Here is a 13,725-nt window from a genome sequence, read left to right on the forward strand (position 1 = left end):
GTAAATGCTTGGTTACTGTAGTCTCTGTCAACTGCAGTTTTTCAATTTCCTTCAATAGCGACCTCAGTCCAGGAACTGTAGCTAGACAAAGGACCCCCTACCACTGCTGCAGGAGGACTGACTGACTTTTGAAGAAGTGGGGAGCTTAGCCCAGAATTATCATTGGAATTGAATCAGAGTTAAGAGTTCCTGAGAAAAACCAGTATATCCATCTTGCTAGGATTTAATCTGAACTTGTTTTATCCCGTCTACTCCCTCCCAAGGTCAGAGTACCAACTCAGCACCTCCAAATCATCTCCAGCCTGGTCTGATCTGTAATGTATAACTGAATATCATCAGTATATTAACAAATAATACAATTAACATGTTATACTGGTATTTGTGAAATCTAAAATATATCAGCCAAATATACGCAGCCTAAGAAGGTAATATAAACGTTAACATCTCATTCAAAATATCTGCATTGGTTTAATTTCACAGAAGTTGCTATGATACCCTCTAGTGGATAGTTTTAGGTGGTTAGTTGGCATTAGTTTTTAAAAAAGGCAGTCACTCTGGCTTATTCTATCACGGAATTTCAGCTCTTGTGAGATAATTTCTTATAGTATGACCCAGTTTGAAAAGAGAGCAGCAGAAACAGAGAAAACCATCTGGCAAATTTGTTGTACACTCTGTGTATTCTCTGTTGAGAAAGAAAAAAAAATATTGTGCTGGAAGGAGAACACTCAGTGTTCCTGTACTGTACCGCTGCCTTCATTATGCTATCAATTACAGGATGTTCATAAGCCAAACTCTCATGGCCAGGAAACTACCCTTTGCCACAATTAACAACTATGCGATTCTCCAAATAAGCACTAATATCTCTAGTACCGGTTGCTGGGAAAGGATGCTCTTCTAAACATTCCCTTCCCCTCTTTATGAGAAAAGAGTCATGCAGCGCAATACAAAACAACTCATCCTATCTGTTTTGTGGAACTACACCAACATTTTAAAATCTAAATTACAAAGTTTCTATTACAAAACATGGCAATTAGTTCAGTTTACTTATGATTGCCTGTTTTAAATTCTTCTCTTTGGGATAAAAAAAAATGATGAAAGTTTCATCTAAATCAGTCAAAACTGTTAATGGTGCAAGTATGACATCACTGTAATCAGCATCCTTTGCCAGGTAAGGAAGAAATCAGAATCCTAATATCCTAAAGTCCAATACAAATTAAAATTAATCAAATGTCAAGGTACAGTATAACTTATAATGACAACTTTCAAGTGCAACTGAGCTATGCTTCCAACTCTATTTCACATGGGCACTGATCCAACAAACCACTTAAGTGTATACTTAAATACACAGATAGGCTATAAAAGTTTCAGTTTTAAGCATATATTAAAAAGCTTTGTTGCAGCGTGCCAATTCTATAGTATTTTAAGCACATTTTTATTAATGCATTTTAGGTATTTTCACAAGAAGCAGAATAAAATTTTTATTTAATTTTCATTTTAAATATATCTCTTGAGAAGGGAAAAACATAGAAAACTTCTTACCCGCTCAGGATCCTTGGCCCTATTGGGCATAATCACTAGAGAAGGAAATAGTATACAGTACAACTATTACTTACTTATTGAATCAAAGCTTAAAAAGAGGGGTTCCTTTTCAGGTAGTCTTCAACTTATGACCACAATTGGAACTGGAACTTCTATCACTAAGTGATGCAGTTATTAAGTAAGTTATTAATTTCACCACCTTTTTTGCCACAATAATTAAGTGAACTTTAACTTTCTATTGCCTAATTGTTAAGACACAGAATTCAACTCCTGTCAGATAAATGTGCCTGCCTTTTAGATGTATTTAATTATACCCCAATATGTAATTGCTAATTATTTAGTTGCTTCTGTGACACAATGGACATCAGTTTACCATGATTGTCTATCAATAAGTTCTCCTGTCAATTCTTGTAAGCTCAATAATAGTATTTTGCCATCTTGTTTTCTGTCAACCCTTTTACTAATTGTTTCTGATTCAACAAGTATTGGGTCTTCTCCAATTACTCTTTGTCTTCATGGTATAGGTCCAAAATATTTAATGTTTACCTTCATCTTCTGGTGAGCTCTGTAGTTTTATAGAGTACTGAATTATTTATTCTTACAATCCAAAGTATTCTCAATTTTCCCCAGCACCACAATTCAAAGGCATCACTTTTTTATTGTTCAACGTTTCTAATAAACAAGCTTTCAAAGTACATTTTTCACCTAGAAAAACCATAGTCTTGACAAAACATATTTTTGCTCTTGGTGTGTTATTTTTGCATTTTAGCATTTTGTCTAGAATGTTGCCATAGCAGATGTCACTTTATTTTATAAATACCACTGTGAATCTTTGAGCCTAGGAAAATGAAGTCTGTAACTACTTCCGTTTCCTTATTGTCTGTTCACATTGGGCTGTCATTGCTTGTTGACAGAATCTTTTTTTAAAAGAAATATTGACCAGCAGATTGGCTTTTCTATTCTTTTACTTTCAATAAGAGTAACTTATTGTAGTTACTTCCACTTTTCTTTCAGCCATCAAAATGGCATCATTAGCATATCTGAGGTTGCTGATGTTTCTCCCAGCAAACCTAATTCCAGTTTCTGTTTTTTCTTCTCAGGCATTCTGCATAAAAATTATTTTTTTAAGAAACCACAGCATTCAATCTTGGCCTACTCCTTTTCGAATCTAGTTGGCTCCATATTCCTTCTAACAGTTATTTCCTGGTGATCGCATAAATTATTCAACAGGTAGATGAGGTAATCCAGTGTTTTTAAGGTTTTTTGTTGTGGCTTGTAGAATTAAAAACAGTTATATAATTAATAAAGCAAAAAAAATAATTTATGTTTGAAACTCCCTTGCCTTTTCCATTATCCATCAGATGTTTGCAATATAATATCAGATGCTTCTGCTTCTTCTGAATCGAACTTATACACCTTGTGGCTCTTTCTGTGCATGCTAAAGCCTGGATAGGAAAAAAATTGAGCATTTTCTTACTGCCATGTGAGATAAATGCAATTTGTGCTTTGAGCATTCTTTAACACTGCTCTTTTTAATATTGGAATAAAAGGTTTTTTTCATATCACTTTACAAGCAGCAAGCCTAGCATTTTAAGCATATCATCTTAAAGTTGCTTCGAGCCAGGAAATAGGTGGCATATACATTTAATCAATAAAATAAGAAAATAAAATAACCTTTAAATCAGTGGTTCTCAACCTTTTTAATGCCACGACCCCAACCGGTCGTAAGTTGAGGACTACACCGGTCATAAGTCGGGGCTAAACCGGTCGTAAGTCGAGGACTAAACCGGTTGTAAGTCGAGGACTACCCAACCGGTCGTAAGTCGAGGACTTTCCCTGCCCGGGAGCGCCGCGCATGCGTGGTTCCGCCCCTGCACCGGCCGAGGCGTAGCTGGCAAGCGGCAGAGACGGAGCAGGCCGACCACCAGCTGGCCCAGCCCAAGGGAGGTAAGGCACCCGCCGGAAAAGGGGGGAAAAAATGGTGGACAAAAAAATGGCGGACAGCCTTGCTTGGTGACCCCCATGAAATGGTCGATTGACCCCAAATGGGGTCCTGACCCACAGGTTGAGAACCACTGCTTTAAATAGTTAACTGATATTTCATCTAATCTCACAACTCATTGCTAGCAATATTTCCTACAGTCCATTTCACTTTAGTTTCCAGATCCCTGGCTCTAGTTCAGAAATCAAACTACACACACACAAACACACACACACACACACACAAAGAGAGAGTATATATCACCATAGGGGATCCTCTCGTACATTTTTTCCCATATATTTCTACTATCACTTCTTTATATCTTTTTTCTTCAATATCTTTTTGTCTTCTTTGCCTTTCACAGTGTTTGTTCTTTTCATAAAAATTGCACTGATTTATGTAAACCTCTTAAATAATTTGCACTTCCAGATCAATTATCCTCGATTTCTTTCCACTGTTTATTTAAATGTACTTCCTTACCCCTTGCTCTTCTCTGGAACTTAGTGTTTTAAGTTTGGCAAATTTTCACTATCACCTTCTACTTTTTGCCACTCTTTCCAATATACTGGCCAAACAGACATTTCATCTTCTTTTTGCTTTTTTCCACTCAAGGTATTTTTATTTTATCATTAATTTCAGAACATAGATCTTCAAGCAATCCGTTTATTAAATCTAAATCTATTCTTTACCTCCATTGCGTTACTATGCAGAATATTGATAAGATTATCTTGTTGCCTGTTTTTTTAGTTTTGTTTGTAATCTTATAAGAATTATTTCATGTGAACCACAATCAACCTAGGCCTCATTTTTGATATCTGAAGAAAGCTCCTCCATCCTTGCTTGCACACTACATACTTAATTTGATTCCAGTATTGTCCATCCTGTGACAAATGTACTCATCTTGATGGCTTCTAGTGTAATTTGCCTATTATAATCTGCTAAAATTTCAAAACACTGTTTTTCCTGTTAGTGCAGATGCTGTTTGATTCCAATTTCAGCATTCCATTCTTCTATAATTAATACAGTATCACTTGAGGATGTTTTGCTGATTCCTAGAATGTCAACGTGGTGAATCCCAATACTTCTGTCTGATATTCACTTGATTCATGGTTTTGACACCAGCAGCTGGATGTTCTTTCAGTTTGAATCCAGGCACATCTCCAACATAAAAGCTATTCCTATTTTTCCTTTGTTCTTTGCAGTGGGATACTTTCCCACTGAATGTTCATTCTATACCTTCTTAACATATGGGGCTCGCCTTCAAGTACTATATTGACATTGTCCTGGCTTTGAAAATCTATGTGGCTTTCTTGGTAGAAATCTGGAGTGGGTTCCCATTCCTTTTCAAATGGACTGTATTCTATCTGTTCCATTTTCTATGAGTTACCCTTTTGAAAGTAGACACTCCTAATGGTATAGCTGAATGTCACTGAGATGTGCAAGTCTTTCATTGCTACAAGGCACTGTTCCATGATTGACTGATTGATATGTGCCATCAAGTGGTTTTTGATTCCTACTGACCACACAGATTTTCTCCATTAACTTTTCTCATGTTCCATGAGGGGCCTATATATTAATTTCTTTTAAAAACTATTAGAGCAGTAGACAATAATTCAAGATCTCTTTGGTACATGCTAAAAAAAATTCTGATGCATTTTACAGCATTTCCAGAAATACGATCTGATAACTAATACATTATTTATCTTGAGATGCTAATTTGCCAATTTTCTTGTAGTTGCTTTTGAAGACAAGTGACAAAGATTTCAGTCAATATCGAAATAAACCAAAGCACTCTCAGAATAAATCACTCTAGAAATATAGGTACAACATACTGCAATTCTTTTTTATCTTGGCACTAGCTATTATTGCATATTAAGGCCTATAAAGAAACAAATGCTTCTGAAAACAAGTATAATGTTTTGACTGTACATTGGCAATTTAGATGACAGAATTCTCAAGCTGTTTATTCTAAGAAATATTGCCTTTGTAATTGTTATCAAAGTAAGTTAGTAGTACATAATAATAATATTGTTATAATAATGTATAATAATGTATAATGTATAATAACTCTTCTATTCAAACCAAGAGAAAAATGAGAGCAACAGAAAATAAGATGCATAATTTGTTCCCATAGTTGAGAATATGATATTTGATAGGAATACCACAAGAATATATACTGACCCAATGCTCAGTATAGCCTTGAAGACACTGCACGGAAGCTGAGAATTATTCTAATCAACAGACCTACATTCAGAACCTAGTTTCTGATTTGAAAAGTACTTATGTAAAAGATGGTAACAGGCATCGTGTTATCAAGGTATTGTCAATAGCTGGAACAGTGAGAGTTCTTACTCAGAAAGACAAGGTGATGGAGAATAAGGCAGGGGTCCCCAAGCTCTGGGCCGTGGGCTATTTGCTACATGAGTGGTAAGTGTCATCATGGGTGTTTGCAGCCCCACTCGCGTGAGCATCATCACAAGCATTCAAGGCCTTACTCGTTCGACTGTCATCATGGGCATTTGTGACCCCACTCTGCGAGTGTTGTAGGTATTTGCAGGTCCACGTGCAAGCGCTGGTGTCACCGCAATGGGTGTTCATGTGCGCACACACGCGCACATACATTACCCCCCCCCACAGAAAACCATCCCTTCTTTCCCCCTTCCCCGTGCTCCAGGCTACCAACCCGGAAAGGTTGGAGAACTCTGGATTACGGGACACTAGAGAAAATTATACAATATACACGGGCTTATTATTTTCCATTTTTCTACGATGAACTGCACTCAGAGCAACAATCCAGTCAGAGAATCAACATTTAACATAAATATGCTGAAGATGTTCATTAATACAAAGATCTAAGATTAAGAGATGATGCACTCAGTTACAGCTGGATTAGGTTACATTACCTCAAAGCACTCAATTAGTATTTCAAATGGCAAGAACTTAATGTTTTGTTTAAACAAGAATCCCCCCAAATTTCTCTTTGAGCAGCAGATGACAATTTGTATAGTCAGTAAATTACCATCAGGGTAACACTATCACTGCAGTGTTCCAGTCTCAGTGAATAAAGTTCCAAGAAGTAACTGGGATTGAAGAATATTTCAAAACTAAATTTACACACTGAGCACAGGGTAAAGACTCAACACCCTACACTAGCCATTTCAATTTTATGATTTTAATTTTGGCTGCAATTTTAGAAAGTAAAAGACATTAGATTTTTCTAATGTGATCAAAATTCAAACGCTTGGCAACTGGCATGTATTTATGATGGTTGCCGTGCTTTGTGGTCATGTGATCACCTTTTATGGCCTTCTAATAAGCAAAGTCAATGGGGAAGCCAGATTAACTTTAACAACCATGTTACTAACTTAACAACTTCAGTGATTCACTTAACAACTGTGGCAAGAAAGGTCGTAAAATGGGGCAAAAGTCACTTAACTGTCTTGCTTAGCAACAGAAATTTTGGGCTCCATTGTGGTTGTAATTCGAGGACTACTTGTATCATAATAAAAACAATCTGTTTCAATGGAATTGTGCTCTAGTTTCCAGTTTAAAATAAAATCTTGGGGAAATTCGAAAGGGGTTTTTGTTACACTATTTTTAGAGCAAACGTCTAGGATCAAATTGTAATTAATATATCTATATCCATACATGCTATGTAATTGAATGAATCAAATGTCATAAATTTATGTGCTTATATTTATAGTTTTTCAAAGCATAGCTATAGCAAATCTGTTGCAGTTAACACTGGCCAATAAATCACAACCTATTTAAATTTATGATAAAGAGTCATAAAATGTCATAAATGAATGAGGATTTTTTAAAAAAAATATTCCATAATCTGTTTCAAATTATTTCTTACCTTCAAACCTTCAGTAGGTAACCTGTAACCAAATCTTGCTGGTAAGTCATCAAATGTCTGTGTTGCATTTTCAAAATTAAACTATAATACACAAGAAACACAAAACCATATATCATGTATTAAACTGCAAAATTAGCCATATAAAATATTATTATATAATTGTATGGTAGAATACAAATAGCATACTCTTGAGTTAAACAACAATCTTTGCAAAAAAGATGGTTACAAAGCAAAGAGCAAGACATTTCTAATTTTGAAATAGCTTAAATATAAAATATATTTTGTTTTCATTTATTAAGACTTATGTTTAAACCAAATCCATGAATAAATATAGAGAGTGTAAACTAGTTTCTTTTTATGGAAAATCAGAGTCAGAAAGTGCCAGGAAGGCAGAAAAACTCAACATTTAGAAATTCAATCAGCTTTTTGCTTCTATTCTGTCTACTGCACTCAAAAAAGGGAATTAACAATTATATAAAACTTACTTAAATTTTATATATTACTTTTTCAATATTAAACTAACTTAAACATAATCTAGAACAAGTTAAAATTATTATTACTTACAGTGCAGTTACAGCATTGAAAACCTGTTATCAGCAGAGAATAAACATGGAGAGAAATCTAAGCACTAATTTTTGTTGAGAAATACTGAAATTCTTTTATTAAGTAGAAATATTCTGTACTAAGACATGGCTTACATAGCAGGCATTGAAAAAGCAAATCACAGAAAAGAGCAACAGAGATTCTTCTGGGATAAATGATATTGGAGAAAAAGACTTCTGCAGAGGCTACTAGATAAAATATGGGCACACACTTTGACCCAGAGATTGCTCCCTGTGTGGCTCCCCAACTCATTACTCATATATCACATGTTGCTCATAAGCTACAATTAACTTAGTGTTTTTAAGACTTAAATTGGGAGAAGATGGAAGACAATTTATTAAAAAAGTGGTTGAACAAAAATTTGTGTGTATGCTTTTCTGTAGATACATTCACCTGCTGTAAGCAAGCATAGTTTCCACTTTGCCCTAGTACAGTGGTTCTCAACCTTTTTAATGCCGCGACCCCCAACCGGTCGTAAGTCGAGGACTAAACCGGTCGTAAGTCAAGGACTACCCAACCGGTCATAAGTCGAGGACTTTCCCTGCCCGGGAGCACCGCACATGCATGGTTCCGCCCCCTGCACCGGCCAAGGCATAGCTGGCAAGCGGCAGAGACGGAGCAGGCCGACCACCAGCTGGCCCAGCTCAAGGGAGGTAAGGCACCTGCCGGAAAAGGGGAAAAAATGGCGGACAGCCTTGCTTGGCGACCCCCGTGAAATGGTTGATCGATCCCAAATGGGGTCGCGATCCATAGGTTGAGAACCGCTGCCCTAGTAGCAAAGAGGCTCTCAACTCATTTTGCTAAAACTATATTTGGCCATTGACAGTTTGTACATCTGTGGAATAAGGCTTTGGAAAAGCTAAATTGAACTGAGGGCCACAATGATCTTTGAATAAGGCATTAGGGCTAAATTCTAAATGGGATAGAGCCATTCTGCTAATGAGTGAAGCCGCATCAGATTCAAAAGAAGTTTTATTTTTTTATGAAGGCAAGAAGGTTCATAAAAGGAAAGCCAAGAAGGTGGGAAAGACAAGGGAGAGAACAGCAACATAAAGGATTATCGCTTAATGAGAAGCAATATAATGAGGTAGGGGATGCTATAGATAGCTGAGATAGTAAAGATCAGTAGGAAATGTCAGTTAGGATATGTGCTAGGGAAAATTTAGCCATAGGATCTAGTGAAATATTTGAGTGTATCTAACATGGAACTAGGTTTAAAGGGTTGAGTACCATTTTTGAAGAATATTTTATGCTATAAAATAATTATAAAACTTACCGCTAAGATGTCAGCTTCTACTGGCAATAGGTTTAAAAAAGCAAACAGCTGAACTGTGAGAATAGTATAAATCTGAGTGGCAGACAACATTAACATTCCTATTGATAGCAGCATCTTAATGAAATTCCTGGAAAAAAAAGAACAAAAAAAGAGAATACGGATATGAAAAAAGCATTCACTTCTCCTTCTTTACTTCCTCTTTTACCACTTCAGGTGTCAAGGAAGATACAAAGTTCTGGCTCTTCTGGCAGCCTCAACCATTGTTAATTGATGTTGTTGTAAAAGCATTCACACTCTAATATAATTGAAACATGTCATCACAAAAGTACAAAAATGCTTTGAGGTAATCCTATTATAGCCACAAGTTATAAAAGCAAGCTAAGTATCCAGTTGTTAAATAAATAGCACACATCTAACAAGCTATTGACAAAGGGTGTTTTAAGCAACACAGGGTGTTTTTAGATTTAAAGGTAAAAACAGCTTCTCTATTATTTTACTAATCGTATCATAATTTTTATTCTTTACAGTCATGAAGTATAATTGTATTAGGTGTCACAAATAACAGTATAGTAAAGGTGACCCTGGTTTAACGACTATGTACAGTTATGATGGTGATAAAAAAGTAAATTTTATGATCAATCTTCACATTTATGACCTTTGCAGGCCTGTAAAGCAAAGGAAAGCTGAAGCACGATCAGAATCGCAGTCATGGTATCAGTTAGCAATTGCTTTGATTAATGACAAATTGCAGGTAACAGTTGTGGCCATTAAAGAGGACTACCTGCGTGTTACTATTCCTGAATTATAAGGGAAATTTTTGTCACAGATTTTGTAAAGACTAAGGTTGGCAAGGTGGGAAACAAGTTTCCAGGCCAGAGATGGGCATTACGCAAGCATGCAGGAACTGCACAGACCACCAAGTATTTACACCAAGGATCAGACACTTCATGAAGGTAAGAAGAAGAAACCTATGTTTAAATCCCTAAAAGTATACCTTTGCTTTGGCAATGAGGGGGCAATCATAACTTTGTCTGGAATAAGTATTTTAACCTAGCCAAGATGCATTTATTTTACAAATGTACATGGCTACCAATCTTAATTAAATCATTCTAAGTGGCTAACAAGTAATAAAAACAAACACATTAAAAAGCAGCAACAATAACAATAAAAGACTCCTGATAAAAGAATCGGTTCTTCCATCATCACAGAGCAAAACACATACATTGGATTCCACTATCATCATGACTCCCTTTTTAAGGACATCTGAAAGGCCAATAAGGTTGAGGCCTTCCGAACCTCAGGGGTGGGACTGAGGACTGTTCCACAAGACAGGCACTGTGACAGAAAAGGCATACCTCTTAGGTCTCATAAGATAACACTGTTTCACACAAGGGATCTGGCACATGGCCATCTTTTCAAATCAGGTGGAACAGGGAGAAACAAGCAGTCCACCAAGTATCCTGGCCCTATGCTTTAAAAGTGGTAACTAGCATGCTGAATTGCACCTAAAAACCTATTGAAAGTCAAAGCAGCCCACACAGCAGTGGTGTTACATGAGCATAACATGGTGCACCCAAAATGGGCCACACCACCATATTTTGGATAAGCTGCAGCTTCCAAATGCTTTAAAAATGGTACCTGTGTAGAGATCATTGCAACAGTCCAACTGGGAAGTGACTAAAATGATTCAGGCATGAGTGACCATTAGCAGAATCTCTCAATCTAAGAATAGTCACAATTTATGCACAACATGGATTTAGACAAAGGCCCCCTTGGCCCTGGCCAACTCGGTCTAGGAGAATGGTACTACACATGGAGTTAACAGAAGACGGTCTCCAGAAATGAGGGCGGGGGAGTGGGTGGAGGAGATCATTAAATCCTATTTCTTACTCTCTACAAAAGGTTGAGTCCAAGCCTGTTCCATCTCATCCAGTGAGCTACCAGACACTAAATGATCTAGAGTAGAGTTATATAATTGAGTCTCATCAGCATACTATTGTTGTGGGAAAAATAGGAGGAGGAATATGGATATGTTCTCTGCCTCGAGTTATTTGTAAAAATAATAAAGGGAGAATAAAAATAAATAAACGAACACACAAATACTGATAGCACTTAATCCCTTGTCAACAGAAGATCTCGTAGCTTCATGTGGATTAAATAGGAATGGGTAAAAAATGGCTCATGGCCCAATTTCTTCCCCCTCCCAACACCCATTAGAACCAGCCTCAAAGGAAGGCAGCATACCACACCCCAAAACTCCTAAACAATTAGATCAACAGTATTAAAAGCTGCTGAAAGATCAAGAATAATTAGACACCATTCTCATCGTGGCTTGCTAAAAGTCAACCACAAGTATGATTAAGGGTGTACAAGCTTCTGCAAAGCATTCAAACAAGCCATATAATCCCCTTCCTATCCACCCATCACACATATAAGAGTTCAGCAATAACCATGAAAAAGAAATCCAAGAAATACTAAGTATAAATGTCAACTCAGTCCTGGGAAAGATGAGGTGTGAAACAAACTCAAGGTGAACTCAGTTTGATTCTGTTTTGTGTAAAGGGAGACAGAGGGATATTCTGGGAGTCTTTCAAAAATCTGTTATTATACCCCTATAACAATAAAGTATAGCTCCTAACCAGATCTAACCAAATATCATCTTCACCATCAATCCTTGATATATGTAAATCAGTTTTACCAACTCGGAATCTGCCAGCCACCACTTAATCTTGATGTCATGTTTAAAAGAGAGTGAGAGACAGGGATGTGTCTATGTGTCTTCTCCCAAGCGAAGATGTTGATCTAAGCTATAAAGTAACAGATCTTATTTTACTGCCTATCCCATATTGTGAAACCTGACAGGTTTATCTAATTACGGCCTAGATGCCATAGGCATATCAAGAATTCTGAAAAATTAATTTAGGTGCGCTTACAAAATTGTTCTAAATGCCTTTACAAAATAGCTTCTTTGATTAGTCACAAAAGATGCACTTACCCAAAAGCAAGTTGAGCCTTTCTTTATTAATATTTCATTTATCTAGGCAGACTGTCATAGAACTAAACACTAGACTACAGGGAGGGCCTGTTGAAAATTAAGACAGGAGGGCCTGTTGAAAATTAAGACAGTGCTGGAGACCATAGCTTTTCTTTTGATATTTAAAATATTGATGTTTTTTTTAAAAAAGGAAGTATTCCAAACATGATTCATTAATCTCGACAATAATGCTCCATAATTTGCTAGTCCAAATAACATCACAATATATTCAAACTTTTGTATCTTATATTGAAGGCAGTCAGATACTCAAGTCCTTCTTTTACCTGACTGAGATTGTAAACATTCTTCAGATCTAAAGATGCAGATGTTCTGCAGCTTGTCTGACAGGTCTGCTATTACAGGAAATGGATAATGATCCCAGATCATGTTCTTATTAAGATCCTAGGTGTGCACTTTTTCATTTCTTTGCAATGAAAAAGATTGGAACAGAGGCTGGGGACTTAGGGGGAAATCTTAAAGAGAGATTTAGCAGACCATCAAAGTATTCCTTTAAAATACTAAGCTCTTTGATATACATGGAATGATGTCTCTTGCCTGGGATTTTTGCTCCAGGTTTCAGGTCAATTGTGCAATCACAGTCCCTATGAGGTGGAAGTGCGGTGGCCTCCTCCTGCTCTCCAAAGACATCCGCAAAATCAGAATTCTTAGTAGGTATTCTACATACTCTGGCTGGATGCTCATTATAAGCACCAAGGAGAGCTATGGAAGTTTGCGCTCAATGGAGAGAGAAATGAGATTGCTCCAGTCGCACAATCCACTCATGGTTTATGGAGCTGCAATCAGGAACAGAACTAGCACCACAGGTACTTGCGAGGAAGCTGTCACATACAAGGCCAAGAATTCCATGTCAATTGCCAGCTGCACTAGAGCAGTGAATTGCAAAATAGGACTCACCTTCAAAGTCTAGCCATCTATAGTCTCTTCTACTACAAATCTTGGTAGTTTTGCTGCAATTTATGCACCACCTCTACATCTATAAAGTTTGTGATGAGATGGAAGCTTTTATTTCTACCTTATACCTCAATTCTAAGATTATAGTGATAGGAGTAAGAAAAAATTCTTCTTACCCCCTTCATCTTGAGCTCTCTTTTATTTGCTGGCTGGTTCCCTCCAGTGAGCTCTCATGATGGAGGCTAGTGGTGTTCTCCTGGTTAGCACCTGTGGATGAGAGTAGGTACTTGCTGGCGGGTTGTTCAGATGCTCTAGTTCCCATTGTTGGTTTTCTCACTATGTAGGTCCTGACAATATGCTCTGAAACTCCAAGTAAAAACAGAAGCACAGATCTCTTTGCTTTTCCCCATTTCCTCCTCTGAAATGGACTTATTGACAGCTCCAATTTGCATTGGCTCCCCCATCCATGTCCAGAGATGCGACCGTTAGAAACCTTTGACTGCCAACCTGTAGGCACCTCT

The 13,725-nt window shown here is 37.0% G+C and overlaps 1 protein-coding gene across 1 annotated transcript in view; it reads right to left on the reverse strand.

Moving 5' to 3' along the window:
• RNF13 (ring finger protein 13) overlaps positions 1–13,725 on the reverse strand; it is a gene marked incomplete in the record, with an annotated part of 42,939 nt that overhangs the window by 24,716 nt on the left and 4,498 nt on the right. The window contains 2 exon segments of the mRNA XM_015817732.1: positions 7,380–7,460; positions 9,259–9,385. Coding sequence (XP_015673218.1) covers positions 7,380–7,460; positions 9,259–9,372 — 195 coding nt within the window.

This window comes from Protobothrops mucrosquamatus, unplaced genomic scaffold (assembly GCF_001527695.2).
Source record: "Protobothrops mucrosquamatus isolate PMUCROS unplaced genomic scaffold, P.Mucros_1.0 scaffold_129, whole genome shotgun sequence".
Classification (NCBI taxonomy): Eukaryota; Metazoa; Chordata; class Lepidosauria; order Squamata; family Viperidae; genus Protobothrops; species Protobothrops mucrosquamatus.